This window comes from Malaya genurostris, chromosome 1, assembly GCF_030247185.1.
Source record: "Malaya genurostris strain Urasoe2022 chromosome 1, Malgen_1.1, whole genome shotgun sequence".
NCBI lineage: Eukaryota > Metazoa > Arthropoda > Insecta > Diptera > Culicidae > Malaya > Malaya genurostris.
In genome coordinates this window covers 77,497,725-77,511,937 of record NC_080570.1, presented here as the reverse complement: position 1 = coordinate 77,511,937, position 14,213 = coordinate 77,497,725, and the positions used below count along the sequence as shown (strand labels likewise).

The following is a 14,213-nucleotide window of genomic DNA, read 5'->3' as shown; positions in this document are numbered from 1 at the left end:
TAAAACTACTCTTGCATGTAAAAAGCTTTTGCATTTGACCAATAGTTTCTTATTTTGTTCTCGGTGTTAAATAAATTCATGGAGAATCGTAATATATAAAAAGATATTTAGAATTTATTTAGAACTCAACTATTAGCTTGAATACTTTTTTTCTTTAAATTGAATGCTAGGGGATAAAATATATAAATAAATAGAACTAAAAATAGATCGTTGTCTACTCAAACTTTGACTTGATCGTAAAAAATGGGTGGCGTGCTTTGTTATGGCATAACACTTTGAGTAAACTTACATTTTCCTAAATTTTGTGGTCGTCACTCATTACCTAAAATGCACTTTAGTTCACTTTGGGTAGGTTTTGACCCAAAATTAGGTAGCGGCTGGTAGAAGTGTACGACTATGGCAGTCTTCAATATAAAACTTTAGAAGATTTTTCTTGATTGTTGATGGGGTAGAAATCATTACACCACTAGGAGGATTAAAACGGGTTTTTGTTTTCAGCGTTGATCACCGTTTCATAATATTTACTGGTTTAGGTCGATGTGTTTTGTTGATGAAATGATATAACCTCTCCGTTGTAGCGATTCAGCCTCGAACATCTGTTGTAAAGCTTGCTGAAACAGAATTTTCTTGATTCTCACCGGAATGTGGTACTTTCTAGACTTAACGTATGCGTGCGCCAGTTATCGATAAACACAATAATGACCAAGCGTCTCCTTAGCAGAATTTTGAAATACTAAAACATTACAATTTCTATTTACATTGATCGAGTGAAATAGTCAAGCTTTTTATCTGAATCCGCACAAGCTTTTTAAACAGGCCACCTATTGCATTTATCAAGAAACAGAATGGCGCATGCGTCGATGAGCACGTAAGCTTCGGTCAACATACAGAAACGAAAATTTCTTCAGTCAAAACGGTTACGACAGTTTCTATGAATGCTTCCTAAATCTCTTATCATATCTGTCCCTATCATCGTACGAAAGCGACGCGAGCGGTAATTCGTAGTGTCACATAAACAAAAAAAGGTAAATCCATACATCTATCACGAGCCAGTCGCTGGAGGGTTGATCTCCCCCAATTGATGAAAGTTTTAGTCATTATTCTGATGAAGCTGGGGTGACACTTGTTGTGCAGTGTTGAAAATTCGCAAATCGCTACTGTCGCGCGCTTTGAATCCGAAATGCGATAAATATTGTACTGTTTTCGTACTGTTTAAAAATAGTTAAAAGTGGTAAATTTCTGTTGTCGTGAAGTAACACTAAAGGTGTGACGACATATTTCAAAAGTATTTTTATTCTTTTGGGAATTGAAAACCAGTAAGAAGTGCAGTCTAATTGTTCGGAATAAAAAGTAAAAGAGCAGTTTTCATTGCGGTTGAGAATTGCTTCTATTGTGCGACAAGCATTAGCCAGGATACCGAGATATAAGGAGCAACTGAAAATAACCAAGATGGCGACCGTCGCCGAGAGCAAAGCATCGACGTCGACAGGGGCGGATGCTGCAATTCAACGACAACGGCAAAGCACAGGTATTGGCATGGATTCGAGATTAGTTCGTGATAAACCCTTTTGATATAGTGGGCAATTGCTCTTGCTTTTTTAATGATGCTGCACTGGTGTGTCATAATTCTAAAATAGTTATCATTTCTGTCCATGTTATTGATCAATATCCCCTTGCATTGCATAAAGAGCATCAGATCCAATTTACATATTAGCACGCATAAAACAGGGGCTGTCAACAGCACTGGACTGTTTTAACTTAAACAATTGTGATTCACGATAAATGGCTGTTCCAGATTCTGTATTGAAACTTTGCTTGGATTGTTTACTAAACTTTTTAGTTGGAGTGATATGACATGCTATAAACTATTTACCGTACACTAGAAATACTCATCAACAAACAACACTGTAATAGTGAAAACAATATCAAAACAATTATTGTCAAATATATTAATGAAAACACAGGTTTACCAAAATTCAGTCTGTTAACAATATTACTGAACCTTCTACGGCCTGATTTTCAACAAACAGAACAGAAGTTACATTTACACGACATAGAACAGACATGGGTTAAATCGAAAGTTTGATGAAAAACACTGTACTGCATCTTTCCTTTTTTGCGTTTTGCGATTAAATTATATTGAAACGTACAGAATTGAAAAATAACTTTATGTTTGTTTGTCTGCTAGAAATATGTGCATGAAAATAGATGTAAATTCACAAAATATTTTTATCTTAGCAGGACAATTGCTTACTGGCTTCAAGAGTTGATGGCGTTCGAACATACATCTGACTCATGAGACTAGGGTTGTATATTTTTAACCAACTGTGTGTTTTTCCCGGGTTGGCGGTTCAATGCATACGGCGCTGGTCTTACAAGCCAGTTGTCATATTATGTTCGAGCCCTGACCAGGAAGGATTCATACACAGAAAGAAATAATGAAATTTACACGACATGTAAACCAACAGTAACATGGAATAGACATGGGTTGAATCGAAATTTTGATTGAAATCTTTCATCGATGCAAAACTAAATCGGATTGCATTGAATATAACCGTATCTTTCAATTAACGCTTAGTTTGCGATTAAATTATATTGAAACCTACAGAATTGTGAAGTAACTTTATGTTTAATTACCTGCTCCAAATATGTGCATGAAAATAGATGTAAATTCACAAAATTTTTATCGGTGGACCCTGATTTTGCTACCTTTTCTCCAATTCGTTTCTGGAATTGCTCTTTAGCGCTCAGAGTGTCGGAATCGAAAGCAAATTGTTGAAAAGAGGGTTGTTTGTTGATAAAGCTAATAGAGAGTGTTATGAAGGTAATCATTGAAAAATCTAAATTTATCTTAAAAAACATGACTAAACCTTAAATGACTACTATCTTATTACAACCCGAAAGACGTCATTTGGTAGTTTTTGGGTCATCAATGAAGATATAATCAACGAAGTGTTTTGTAAGTAGTGTTAATTTTACGTCTGTTTAGCGGTTTATGTAGAACTGTTAAGTTACACTAGCAGTTCAAACTAAACTGTTAATGAACTTCTGAGTCGCAGAAGAATAGTAAAAATGTAAAAGTTGTCATGAGCACTTAACACAAACCGATTATTTTGGGTAGGGGAAAGTTTTATAAAGCGCCCCTGCTAGCCAAAATGCCCCCTTTCCTTTCTTAAGCATTGAAGACTTTTCTGAACCAAAGTTTTATCACTAACACTATCTTTTCGTAGGATCTTTCTGCTATGCAAGTTTGGTGGTTGTCGTTTGCAGGAAAGTATGAAAAACCCAAAAATTTCATTTGGCAGCTTTTCGATGTAAGGTTTTGCTTCGACTAAATAGATGTTTTATCCGCCATTTCTTTGACATACTGATTATCTCAAAACAGTAACTTTATGGACATTTCAAGAAGCATAATGCATCATTGTTGTGGGATAAAATGTCTTTTGTTGTGTGTCATGCCACTGATTTGTTGTGAGACATATTTTACGGCTGCTGGGGCATTATGTCTGAGGCGAGCGAAAAAACTAAGAATGTGGCCGTTTTGGAAAATGTGTTTATATCAATCAATTCTCATCTTTTCTATTGGAGTCATTGAAAATTATGTTCCTTATCCGTATTGCAATGAAATATTTACATTCTCGAGGAAAATATATCAATACACTTGAAAATACCTCAATGTTTTCTTAAGGGGGGCATATTATAACACTTTAGCCTACCCAAAAACCTTGAAAGCAAAAATCAAAAAGTTAAAAGTCTGTTATGATTAGAACCTTGCCATAATTGATAGAAGGATTGAACTAATATCAAACATGAATCGTGTATCAAGTATGCAGTTCCCAAATCCGGATAAAAATTAAGGATTAAGGTATGTATTTTTCAGTTTTTCGAGTTACATAACGAATTTCAGAATGTCAGTTCATCACTATTTAAATCTATAAGTCTTGTTGATAGATAGCGTAGATACATGATACCGGTGGCATTGGAAGTAGTGGTCCAAAACCCCAACGTGGATCTTATATCGATTTTTTTTTATCTAAACAGTTATGCGATGGGCATCATTACACTACTAGGTGGAATGAAACACTTAGTATCTGATTCCTTATATCAGCATCATTGTTTTGAACATTCCCAACATATTGAGGACCATTAATTTTCGCCTTTGTAAACTGATTTACTCCATTAGGTTTTGTTGATCAAATTTACCAGTTATAAAATCAGTGATTTATCGGTACAGGTTTCGTGACTCACAAGATAGAAAAAAATGCACAATTTCGGAACTACCCCTCCGCATAACAACTACACGGATATCATTGCAAACGTTAATACCAAACGCAGCTTGTAGCCTTATGTTTGGTGGTGTTTAAAATTTAGAATTTATTAAAACTTCTGTTCAATATATATGTAATTGTGGTGCTTTGTTACAATATTGCTCCATTATGCATATTTTATTACAATGTTTCTCTATTTTGCATCATGTTATGCGAGAGTTGTTTTAGTGAGATTCTTCAGGAATAAGGAGTGTATCGAAAAGTAGTTAGCAACATTGATTATTGAAGAAAATCCTAGTTTCTGTGAAACGCTCGCACTTTGGACTTGACATTCCTCATTAAATTCTGCACAGTTACTTTTGTGACTTTCCTGGTGGCAGCTGTCCAGTTTTTTTTGAACTCCTGCATGTTTTGGGACACTGTACCTTCCTTCCGAAAGTGCCGCTTGACAATTGCCCAATACCTTTCAATTGGCCGAAGATCCGGGCAGTTCGGTGGGTTGATGTCCTTTTCCACCAATTGTACATTATTTTTTGACAACCAATGTAGAACGGAGTTGGCGTAGTGGGCTGAAGCCAAATCCGGCCAGAAGAGAGGAGGAGCCTTATGCTTTCTGTACAGTGACAGCATTCGTTTCTTCAAACATTCTTCCTCGTACACCTTGGCGTTAATTGTGCCCTTCGTGAAGAAAATCGACGACCGCAAACTACAGGTATAAATTGATTGCCAGACCAACACCTTCTGCCCAAACTTTTCCATCGCCACCGTGGTTTCAGCGTCGTTCAGGTCCTGGTACACCGATTTCGTATAATATTGCGGTCCGGGCAGCGCTCGAGAGTCTTCCTTGGCGTAGATTTCGTCGTCGACCAGGATAATCCGTCTTTATTCTGTAGAATCCGGTTATACAGTTTTCGCGCTCTTGTTTTGGCCTGAACTTGCTGTACCAGGGACTTTTCGGCACCTTCTGTTTCTTGTATGTTTTCAGGGAGTTCCGAACTTTGATTCGTTGAATCATCCCGATGCTGGTGTTAACTGCTTGGCCAAATCCCGCGTCGACGGGTTTGTCCTGATGTACTCAACCACTTTTAAGTCCCGGCCGGGCTGGCTGGGACCCGTTTTCCTACCGGATCGGGGCAAATCCTTCATGGAAAGGGTCTTACCGAACTTCTCGATAGTATTTTTTACACTGGTGTGGTGCACTTTCACCCGTTTTGCAGTTTCGTTGTACGTGACACCACTTTCTGAGCAACAAGTGTGCAGAATTTTCTTTCGCGTTTCCGGATCAATTCGACTCATCATTGAAACGATAAACCGTACCGAAACCAATCGATTGCGCAGCTGTTATTAACATGTAAACCAACATGTCACCGCAAAACACGCTGCAAAAAATTAAGCCATTTCAGAGTAATAACTGTTTAAATGTTGCTAACTACATATCGATACACTCTTTATATTTCGTACTTTCCTTTTATGACTATTCTTAGAAAATTGTATCCATGAATATCCTAATAGAGAAAAATTGTTTATAGTAACACCACTTTTCCACAAAATCAAAACGAAACAAAGTGACTTACAGTCAACTTATATATGTTATAAGTGCATTGTACCTACGTCTTTCTTATCAAACGGCTGTTTCCATGATGCATTAACATCTTATTGACATTCTTTCGCCCAAAATACACCCAACTTAGGTAAGCATAATCTGACTACTCAGTAAGCACGGTGAACCTGTTTGTGCAGTTGTGGGTTGTTGGACAACACAATTCACAGAAAGACGTGAAAACCTTGGAACGCTTAAATCATCATGTGCGCGTTCTTGAATAAGACTATGTTAGGTTGCTATACATTGTCGAACGTCAACAAACCGGTGCACACATTGAGTACCACATGTGTCTTCTTTCTTCATACGCCGATCTTCTGATGGGTTTACTTATTGACAGAACATCGTTCGTTTGGTTTGGATCGTTTGGTCAGACGACGTCATACTTATATCCTCGCTGCACATGAATATAGCGATCGTTGACACATAATGTAATTAAAATAGAATAAAAAGGTGGTGGTCCCCGCGTCTAGCAGCACACTACTTTTCAATATGTGACATGACCGCCACATACTACTGACTGGGTAGTTGTATTGCCATTCAAAACATATGACCGGTAAATACGAATAGATGGTTTTGTTTTCGTTTTCTATTTTTATAATTTAATTTAGTTCCGAATCGTCCTATTCTAGTTGTGTTCATACCTCACAACAGCCGGTATCAGTGTAGGTCAGCATAAACTGCACCACACGGTGATGATTTGAATTTATTGCTAATCGGATTCTCTTTCTGGGGTTACACTGTTTGCATTAGTTAGTTAGATGCTTATGAGCGTTTGATGAAGAAAACAAAACCATATTCTGACTTATGCAATTGGCCACATGATTTGAGAATCAAAACTATCGACCTCGAAGTATTTATCTCTTTCTTTATTCTTCCAAGTTTCACCATTCTCATATTGCCATAATCTTCGTATTGTCATCTACTTCCTATCGCTGTCAATTTGGCTCGTTCATGTTCTTTGTTGTTTAAACTTCATATTATTCAAACGTTTTTAATAACTATCGGTTGCCTAATTGCATCTGTCATATTACTTTTTACTTTTAATATCTGTTTACTTCCTATTTCTTTTTTTTATGTTTCTGTATGACGAGAAAGTTTAGTTCTAATGAAGGTCGTAGCATTTATAATCGTTTGTACCATATCTTGGTAGCTGGAAGTTTTCCACCACATTCGGAACGATTGTTTGTGGAAACGAGCTTATGAGCCGTCTGTTGCTAGGAAATTTGCTGCCGGTTATTAGTATAGCAAAACGAAGACTTCCACTATTTCAAGTTTGGTCCGTTTGGGAAGGTTTTAGTTGACTGTCACTACGCGTACCAATTGCTAATCAACAGCCTTTGCTGCCGTGTCGCATAACCAGTTGTAACTTCTCGACTGCACAAAAGGACATTTCAAAACAATTATTGATTTGTACTATTTCCTAACAGTTTCTTTTTACGTCATGCGAACAACTCGAGTTTTCAAAAATAGCATTTTCAAAAACCGAGGTAAGTTATATTATTTCGTTATAGAGGTCTTCGATTCGTGATTTTACTTCCGTTGAATGAATTGAACAATGAGTTCACTGACCTGTACGATGTATGTCCGGTTACTAAGCAATCAAGGTTATTTTGTCAAATCATGTAGTGAAATTACGGAATGTTTATCAAATGCTATCGTTACTGGCTTGTTAAACTATCACTTACATTGTCCGCGAAACTTTGTTAAATTAAAGCTTATGAAAGGGTTATAGCCCATCCAGGATATTGTATATAGCAGTTATGCTTTCAAAGTTAATCGTTTGATCGATTAGAAGCCATGGTTTAATATATCCGAATCCATATATTTTGTGCTATAGTGGACGAGAACCAAAAGTGATAACTGTTGCTTTACAGTACCAGTTAGCATTTGACAAAAAGGCAACACATGGAGATTTTGGGATTAATTTGATTTTAGACTTGAAATAAATTTGGTTTTTATTTATCATTGACCGGTAAAAACTGTACGAGGATAGTGTGAAAATCTATCTGAGAATACGAGTAACCTATGACACTATCAAATAAATCGGAACTACCAGAGTTGTTCAAGTATGGAGAAATGGCATTGAGATAGAATTATCAATTCAGGAACGGATGAAAGTAATAATGTGTTCTATATAAAAAAAACATCAACTTCAATATCGCTTATAAAGATTATTCTCACATTTCAGCTAAATTCATAAAAAGGTCTCTGTGAAAAATTACACGATTAGACATATTTTGTAAAAAATAAACAGAGGATCAATTCCACCAACAATGTTGGGCCTATAATTTTGGAACGTACTATACATCCCGAACAATAAGCGAGTGTTTCGTTCAAGAATATATCATATTCGCTATACTAATCGTCTCGTACATAATCTTCTATATATATATATATATATATATATATATATATATATATATATATATATATATATATATATATATATATATATATATATATATATATATATAAATGGATGTAAGTTTGTATGTTTGTAACGCGATAACTTCGGAACTACTGAACGGATTGCCACCAAACTTGGCGCAAGTACTTCTTGTATTTCAGAGATGGTTTAGGGAGTATATTTATATGGGAGGGAGCGTAGCAAGTGTCATAAACAAGGGGGGGGGGTCATGGAAAAATTCATATAACTTGACAAGAATCGATACGTTTTGAAGACCGTAGAACCATTTTGCATACCTTAGATATGACTATATGGGGGGTGGATGTAGCAAGTGCCTTTAAATAGAGGGGTGTAATGTTTAAAACGGCATAATTCCGAAACTACTGAACGGATTGCCACCAAACTTGCCACAGATACTTCTTGCTCTTCTGAGATGATCATAAGGATATTTTAATGGGGGAGGGAGCGTAGTAAATGTTCTTAACAGTGGGAGGTCATGAAAAAATTGTCTAATTTGACAAGAATCGATACTTTTTTAAGACCACAGAAACATTTTGCATATATTAGATATGATTATATGGGGGGTGGATGTATCAAGTGTCTTTAAAAAGAGGGGTGTAATGTTTGTAATGGCATAACTTCACAACTACTTAACGGATTGCTATCAAACCTGGTACATGTACTCCTTGCTCTTCAGAGATGATTATAAGACTATTTCCATGGGGGGAAGGAGCGTGGGAAGTGTCCTTAACAAAGGTGGTCATTAACAATATTATCTAATTTGACGAGAATCGGTACCTTTTGAAGACACTTTTTGCACAACTTAGATAAGATTATAAGGATATTCTGTGGGGAGAGGGTGTAGTAAGTGCCTCTAAAAATGAAATTGCTATGAAATTTGGTACAGTTATTTCTTGCTCTTCAGAAATAGCCATAAAGGTATTATTATCAGTGCGGTAAAATTTCATTTTCAATCGAATAATATAAGATGAAAATGAAATTTATGGCCGCCGACCGTCAGCGTATACCTACTAATTCATTTGACTTTTGCTGCCATTTTCAAGAGAAGCTCCCAGAATTCATCGTCAGTTGAATAATCGTACCTAGTCATTTGAAGTTTTGCTTGCTCAGTTTCAAGTGCCAAGTAGTATAGCTGCTTCATTGTCTTCGCTCTTGGTAGTAAGCAGATTCGAACGAATAGAATTATAAATGGTGTAAAGTATTAAAAATGAAAACTGAAGGAGGAAACAATTAATTTATGTGTATTCTGTGATTGATATTTCAGCTATCTGATTAGTCTTTCATTTATTATCTTGAACCAATTCGAATGTTTACATGAACCTCATTTGAAGGCCGCTCTCACACTATTGAAAGAGATATTTGGCTACTTCAAGAGATCAACGGACGGTAATTAAACTGAGCCTCGATTGAAGAGAAACGAGTGATGAACTGAATGCTGCTCGTTCGGGCCGTCAGCAAACATTGTGCGCGTTAGAGAGTGAAGTTTACTGCAGTGGAGAGATCTTCAATGTGTTCCACATTCAGTTTCAATTGAATTGAATGAAGTTTTACTACACTGATTATTATAGGGGAGGAAGCGTAGCAAGTATCATTAACAGGAGGGGCCATGAAAAAAAATTCAAAAATTTGACAAGAATTGATAATTTTTGAAGATCATGCAAACATTTTCCATACCTTAGATATGATAGATATGGGGAGTGGATGTAGCAAGTGCATTTAAAAAGGGGGATGTAACGGCATAGCTCCGACACTACTGAACGGATTGCTATCACACTTGGCATAGCTGCTTTTTGCTCTTCAGAGATAGTTGTGAGGGTATTTTTATGGGGGGGGGGGGGTGGAGAGCGTAGCAACTATCCTTAACAGGGGTCATGAAAAAATTTATTTAATTTGACGAGAATCGATACTTTTTGAAGACCATAGATACTTTTTGCGCAACTTAGGGTATTCGTGTGGGGTGGATGTAGTACGTCTCTCTAAAAAGGAGATGTAATGTTTGTAATCTTTGTCTGCCTATGAACGTGAGTGTATTCAAGTCTCGGCATAACTAAAAAACAACTAATCGAATCGCCACCAACTTTGGCACATGTACCAAAGGTGGGAATCGATACTTTTTGAGAAGCACAAATACTTTCTACACTACTCAGGGTAATCATGAAGAAGATCTGTAGTAAGTTCACTGACAAAAAGGAAGTTAAATAAAAATAGATTATAAGGTTATTTTAATGGTGAGAGAGTGGAGTAAGTGTCCCGAACATGGAAAGTGAAAGGGCAAATTGATCGGGTTTTACGAAAAATTGGTACTTCTTTACGAGTACAGTATATTTCTAGCAAATAAGTGAAGTTCACAAAAATATTCACAAGAGTGAGGGGGAATAAGAATTCTCAACATTGATCTGAATTGACGAAATCATATAACCAATGTGCATTTTATTATGTAAATTGAAAAAAAAATTGTCGACTCAAGGTAATGGAAATAAGTTTACAACAACATTTGTATTAACTGAATCGTTATTCCATAAGTTTCCCTCACAGATGAACGGCCAAAATGGTTAAAGTCTTGGTAAAATAAATTATAGAAAATGTTATTCTATAGTACGAATGTAGTTATGATGTTAAACAACCTTTCATTATAAAATAATCATTAACAGATGGAAAATTTTTAACAATTCATGATGTCATAAAATTTTTATACAGAGGAGGGAGTAGCAAGTGTTCGTAGCCATGGAAGCCAAAGGTATTGTAGATCGAATGTGACGAGGAAGTACGAAAATACGTTACAAGCATATATACATATGAAACTCGGAGGTTACTAAGAAGGTATTTATAGAGAGAAAGATGTTTTAAATGTTTCTAACAAAAGGGTTCAAATATAAAACTGACCCAATTTGTCAAGAATACCATGAAAATTATTATTATTGTGAGATGGGGCACTGATCATTCGCAATCTGAACATGAACGGAGTATTGTTCGATAGGGTTTCCGTCTAAGTTATGATTTACTAGAAGAGTATTTCACTAAGCAGGACAACTTCGAGAATTTTTTTCTGCCTTCCCTTCACGAAACATTTCCGAGCAACGCCGGATAATTCAGCTAGTATATCATAATATATCCAAAAAAGTGCCTTTTGATTACTTATTCCACGAAATTAGTAGAAATCTGATCTATTGAAATATGGCCGGTTTAGAAAGTAAAGCAAATTTTAGATACTAGTACATTCCAATGCGGAACGTGATGTTCTGTTCCTACAGGCTTCGCTATCAATTCTGTTGATACAGGACAATTGCAAAACTAGTTCTACATATCCGCCATTTTGTAGCTGTAAAACCTCCCCAAAATAACAAACAACGAAAAGAAAAACGTTGGGCTCTGCTATTTTACATGTAGAAAGTGTATGCAAAATTTGAAAAAATTGGTGCAGTAGTTTTTGAATGACGAAGGACACGGACTTTCAAAACCTGCTTTTGAGAAATACTAAATTGGAATATGGGTTCCCTATGAGCTGAAAGATTAACAGAAAAAGCGAAAAATTGTGAGCGAAATTTTGCTTTCTCAGTATTAAACAAAATGTATTCTGCACCGGATAATGACGGGAGGTAAGGAATGTATTTATTTTCAGAATTTCAAGCGCATAAAATCAAGGGTTAACCCTAGCCACCCATCGACTTCAACTAAAATGACCCAATCGCTTCGGAGAATACAGATGGGAATATCCGACATCCAGACTTGGTCACTGATGGAAAAAATGCTTTGCTTTCGCAGGCAACATACTTGAAAAAAGTATGTATTACTTACAATCAACAAACAAATATCGTTCTCTCATAAAATGTTATTTTTTAAGATGCAAAATAGTGAAGTGAGAAGTGTGAAGTGAGAACAAATACTACGGGACAAGTACTCCTTCAGATTACACCGCGAATTTTATTCTGGTGGTCGATAACTCCACTGCTGATGAAATCCGCAGTAACAAGTCCTCCGATGAAGGTTACACAGAAAAATTTCTAGAAATACACGAAATGACACACGCCACATTTTGTGTAAGATTAGAGTGCCTATAACCAGAGTGACGACTTCTCATCCGCAATGTTGGCAACAGTTCAAAACATTTAATCCGAGATATTGGCAGTGTCGTTAGCTTTACATTGCAATTGACGGGTCGTTTGCTTGTTTGGAACTGGAAGCTGTCATTCCGAACAAACAGCTGTCGCCACTCTGGTTATAGGTACTCTAGGCGAGATGAAGAAAATTATTCTGCCGCTCGCGCTCAAGTTTGCTGCCTAACACCAAAAACACAATCACAAGCGCACTTCGGATGCGCGTTCAGTCGTGTTGATGTTATAACAGTTGAAAAAAAACTATGATCCACCATTACTACTTCGAAGCGGCCTAGGGTGAGAAAGGTCCTGGCGTTGGATTTTTGGAATTGACTGGGCTTACTTTACATGGCGATCACTAAAAAGGAAAAACCGTTTTGGGTTGATTGAGAGTGAAAATTTGGTTTCGATACCCGTGGTGGTTTCTTCTCACTCCACCTGGTACAGCCCTTTTCTCCTGTAAACGAGGTTTACAGGTCCTTAATTTCGAACGTGGATTAAATAAATCTATTAGCTACCTAATCTTGAAGCTTTATGTAGTTATTATTCTTTATTGTTTAAATTTTATGTAGACAGATTGAGTCACATGGGACATGCTTTAGACCCTGGCCATATCATTACCATGCTGCAAAATTAATATTTCTCTGAAATATTTTTGATGGCATAGTCTAATAATGAACATGATGTGTTAATCTGGTGAAAAGCTGACTGAGCTTTCATATAGGTAAATGGTGTGCATTGCCTACTGTGGAGCGACGTTCTTGTTTTTTTTAATAAAGTGATTTTTGCAAAAGTTGCAACAAAATTTACGAAATTTTTATTTCTGTCATGAATACGATTTACTTTACTATAGGGCGCCTTTTCAAAATTTACCCTGTGCAAGAATGGGTAAAACTTTATCGTGAATATCTCTTGTGTCTTGCTCTTTTTAAGGCAGCAACATAAATTCTTTTCCATTCTATCGGAAATGTTTTCTGAAAATTATAATAAAGTAACTAAAAATAGAAGGTTTCTAATATGTTTGATATGAACGAGCATTAAGGTCAAATTCAGTGCCAAAAAGAGGCGCGCAAAACAGTAAAATACATTTATTACAATATATTTTATTATTTTTTTTTCTTGCAGGTACGCCGCTATTTATTCGCTCATTAAATAGAAGGAGAACAGTAAGTGTTATAATATTACATGCTTTGTTTTCTATGGAGCCTCGACTTGATATTACGCGCATTTAACATAATGTAATATAATTTACACATATTCACAATTATATTTGATTTTTAATTTTGTGTAGTCATTTAAGTACCATATTAGTCATTTAATAGAAATTTCATGCTGGAAAAATTTCACAACATTAATTATTTTATGTATAATGATCAATGTGATAATTATCTGTTAAAAGAAGCATTTTTCGATTTCGTTTGAATAATAACATGGAAAAGCTCCTAGGAATGAAGTGATTATAAGCTACTGATTAATAAATCTGCAGTAATTCAACAATCCCGATCAGATGGTAATAACAGAATTAAAACAACTGGAGTAACTTATTTCAGACATATTTTGTAACAAACTTTGAAATATTTTTGGCTGGTAAGCTGTAAAAATAACAAAAATCATAACAAAAAATACTCTAGCGGGAACAAAATCGTAACAGATTTTGAAACGTTTGTATCACAATTATTATTGAATTTGATATAACTACAGAAGTCCGAATGCAGAAATTCATAGCAATAGTTATAATAAATAGAATAGCAAATTTAACACAGAAAAACTATATCACCGCCTTTTAGCATCGTTTCAATCCAAAATTGTTGAATGATTTT

General features: G+C 35.8%; 1 protein-coding gene across 5 annotated transcripts in view; it reads left to right on the top strand.

The window, feature by feature from the left end:
* The first annotated feature begins 902 nt into the window (after positions 1 to 902).
* LOC131440517 (microtubule-associated protein tau) overlaps positions 903 to 14,213 on the top strand; it is a 61,163-nt gene continuing 47,852 nt past the window's right edge. For all 5 annotated transcript variants that reach the window (XR_009231399.1, XR_009231398.1, XM_058611866.1 and 2 more), the window contains exon 1: positions 903 to 1,528. Coding sequence is in view for 3 of the 5 variants with exons in the window: in XM_058611866.1 (XP_058467849.1) it covers positions 1,496 to 1,528 (33 nt within the window). In the remaining 2 variants the exon portion in view is untranslated. The remainder of the gene's footprint in view (positions 1,529 to 14,213) is intronic.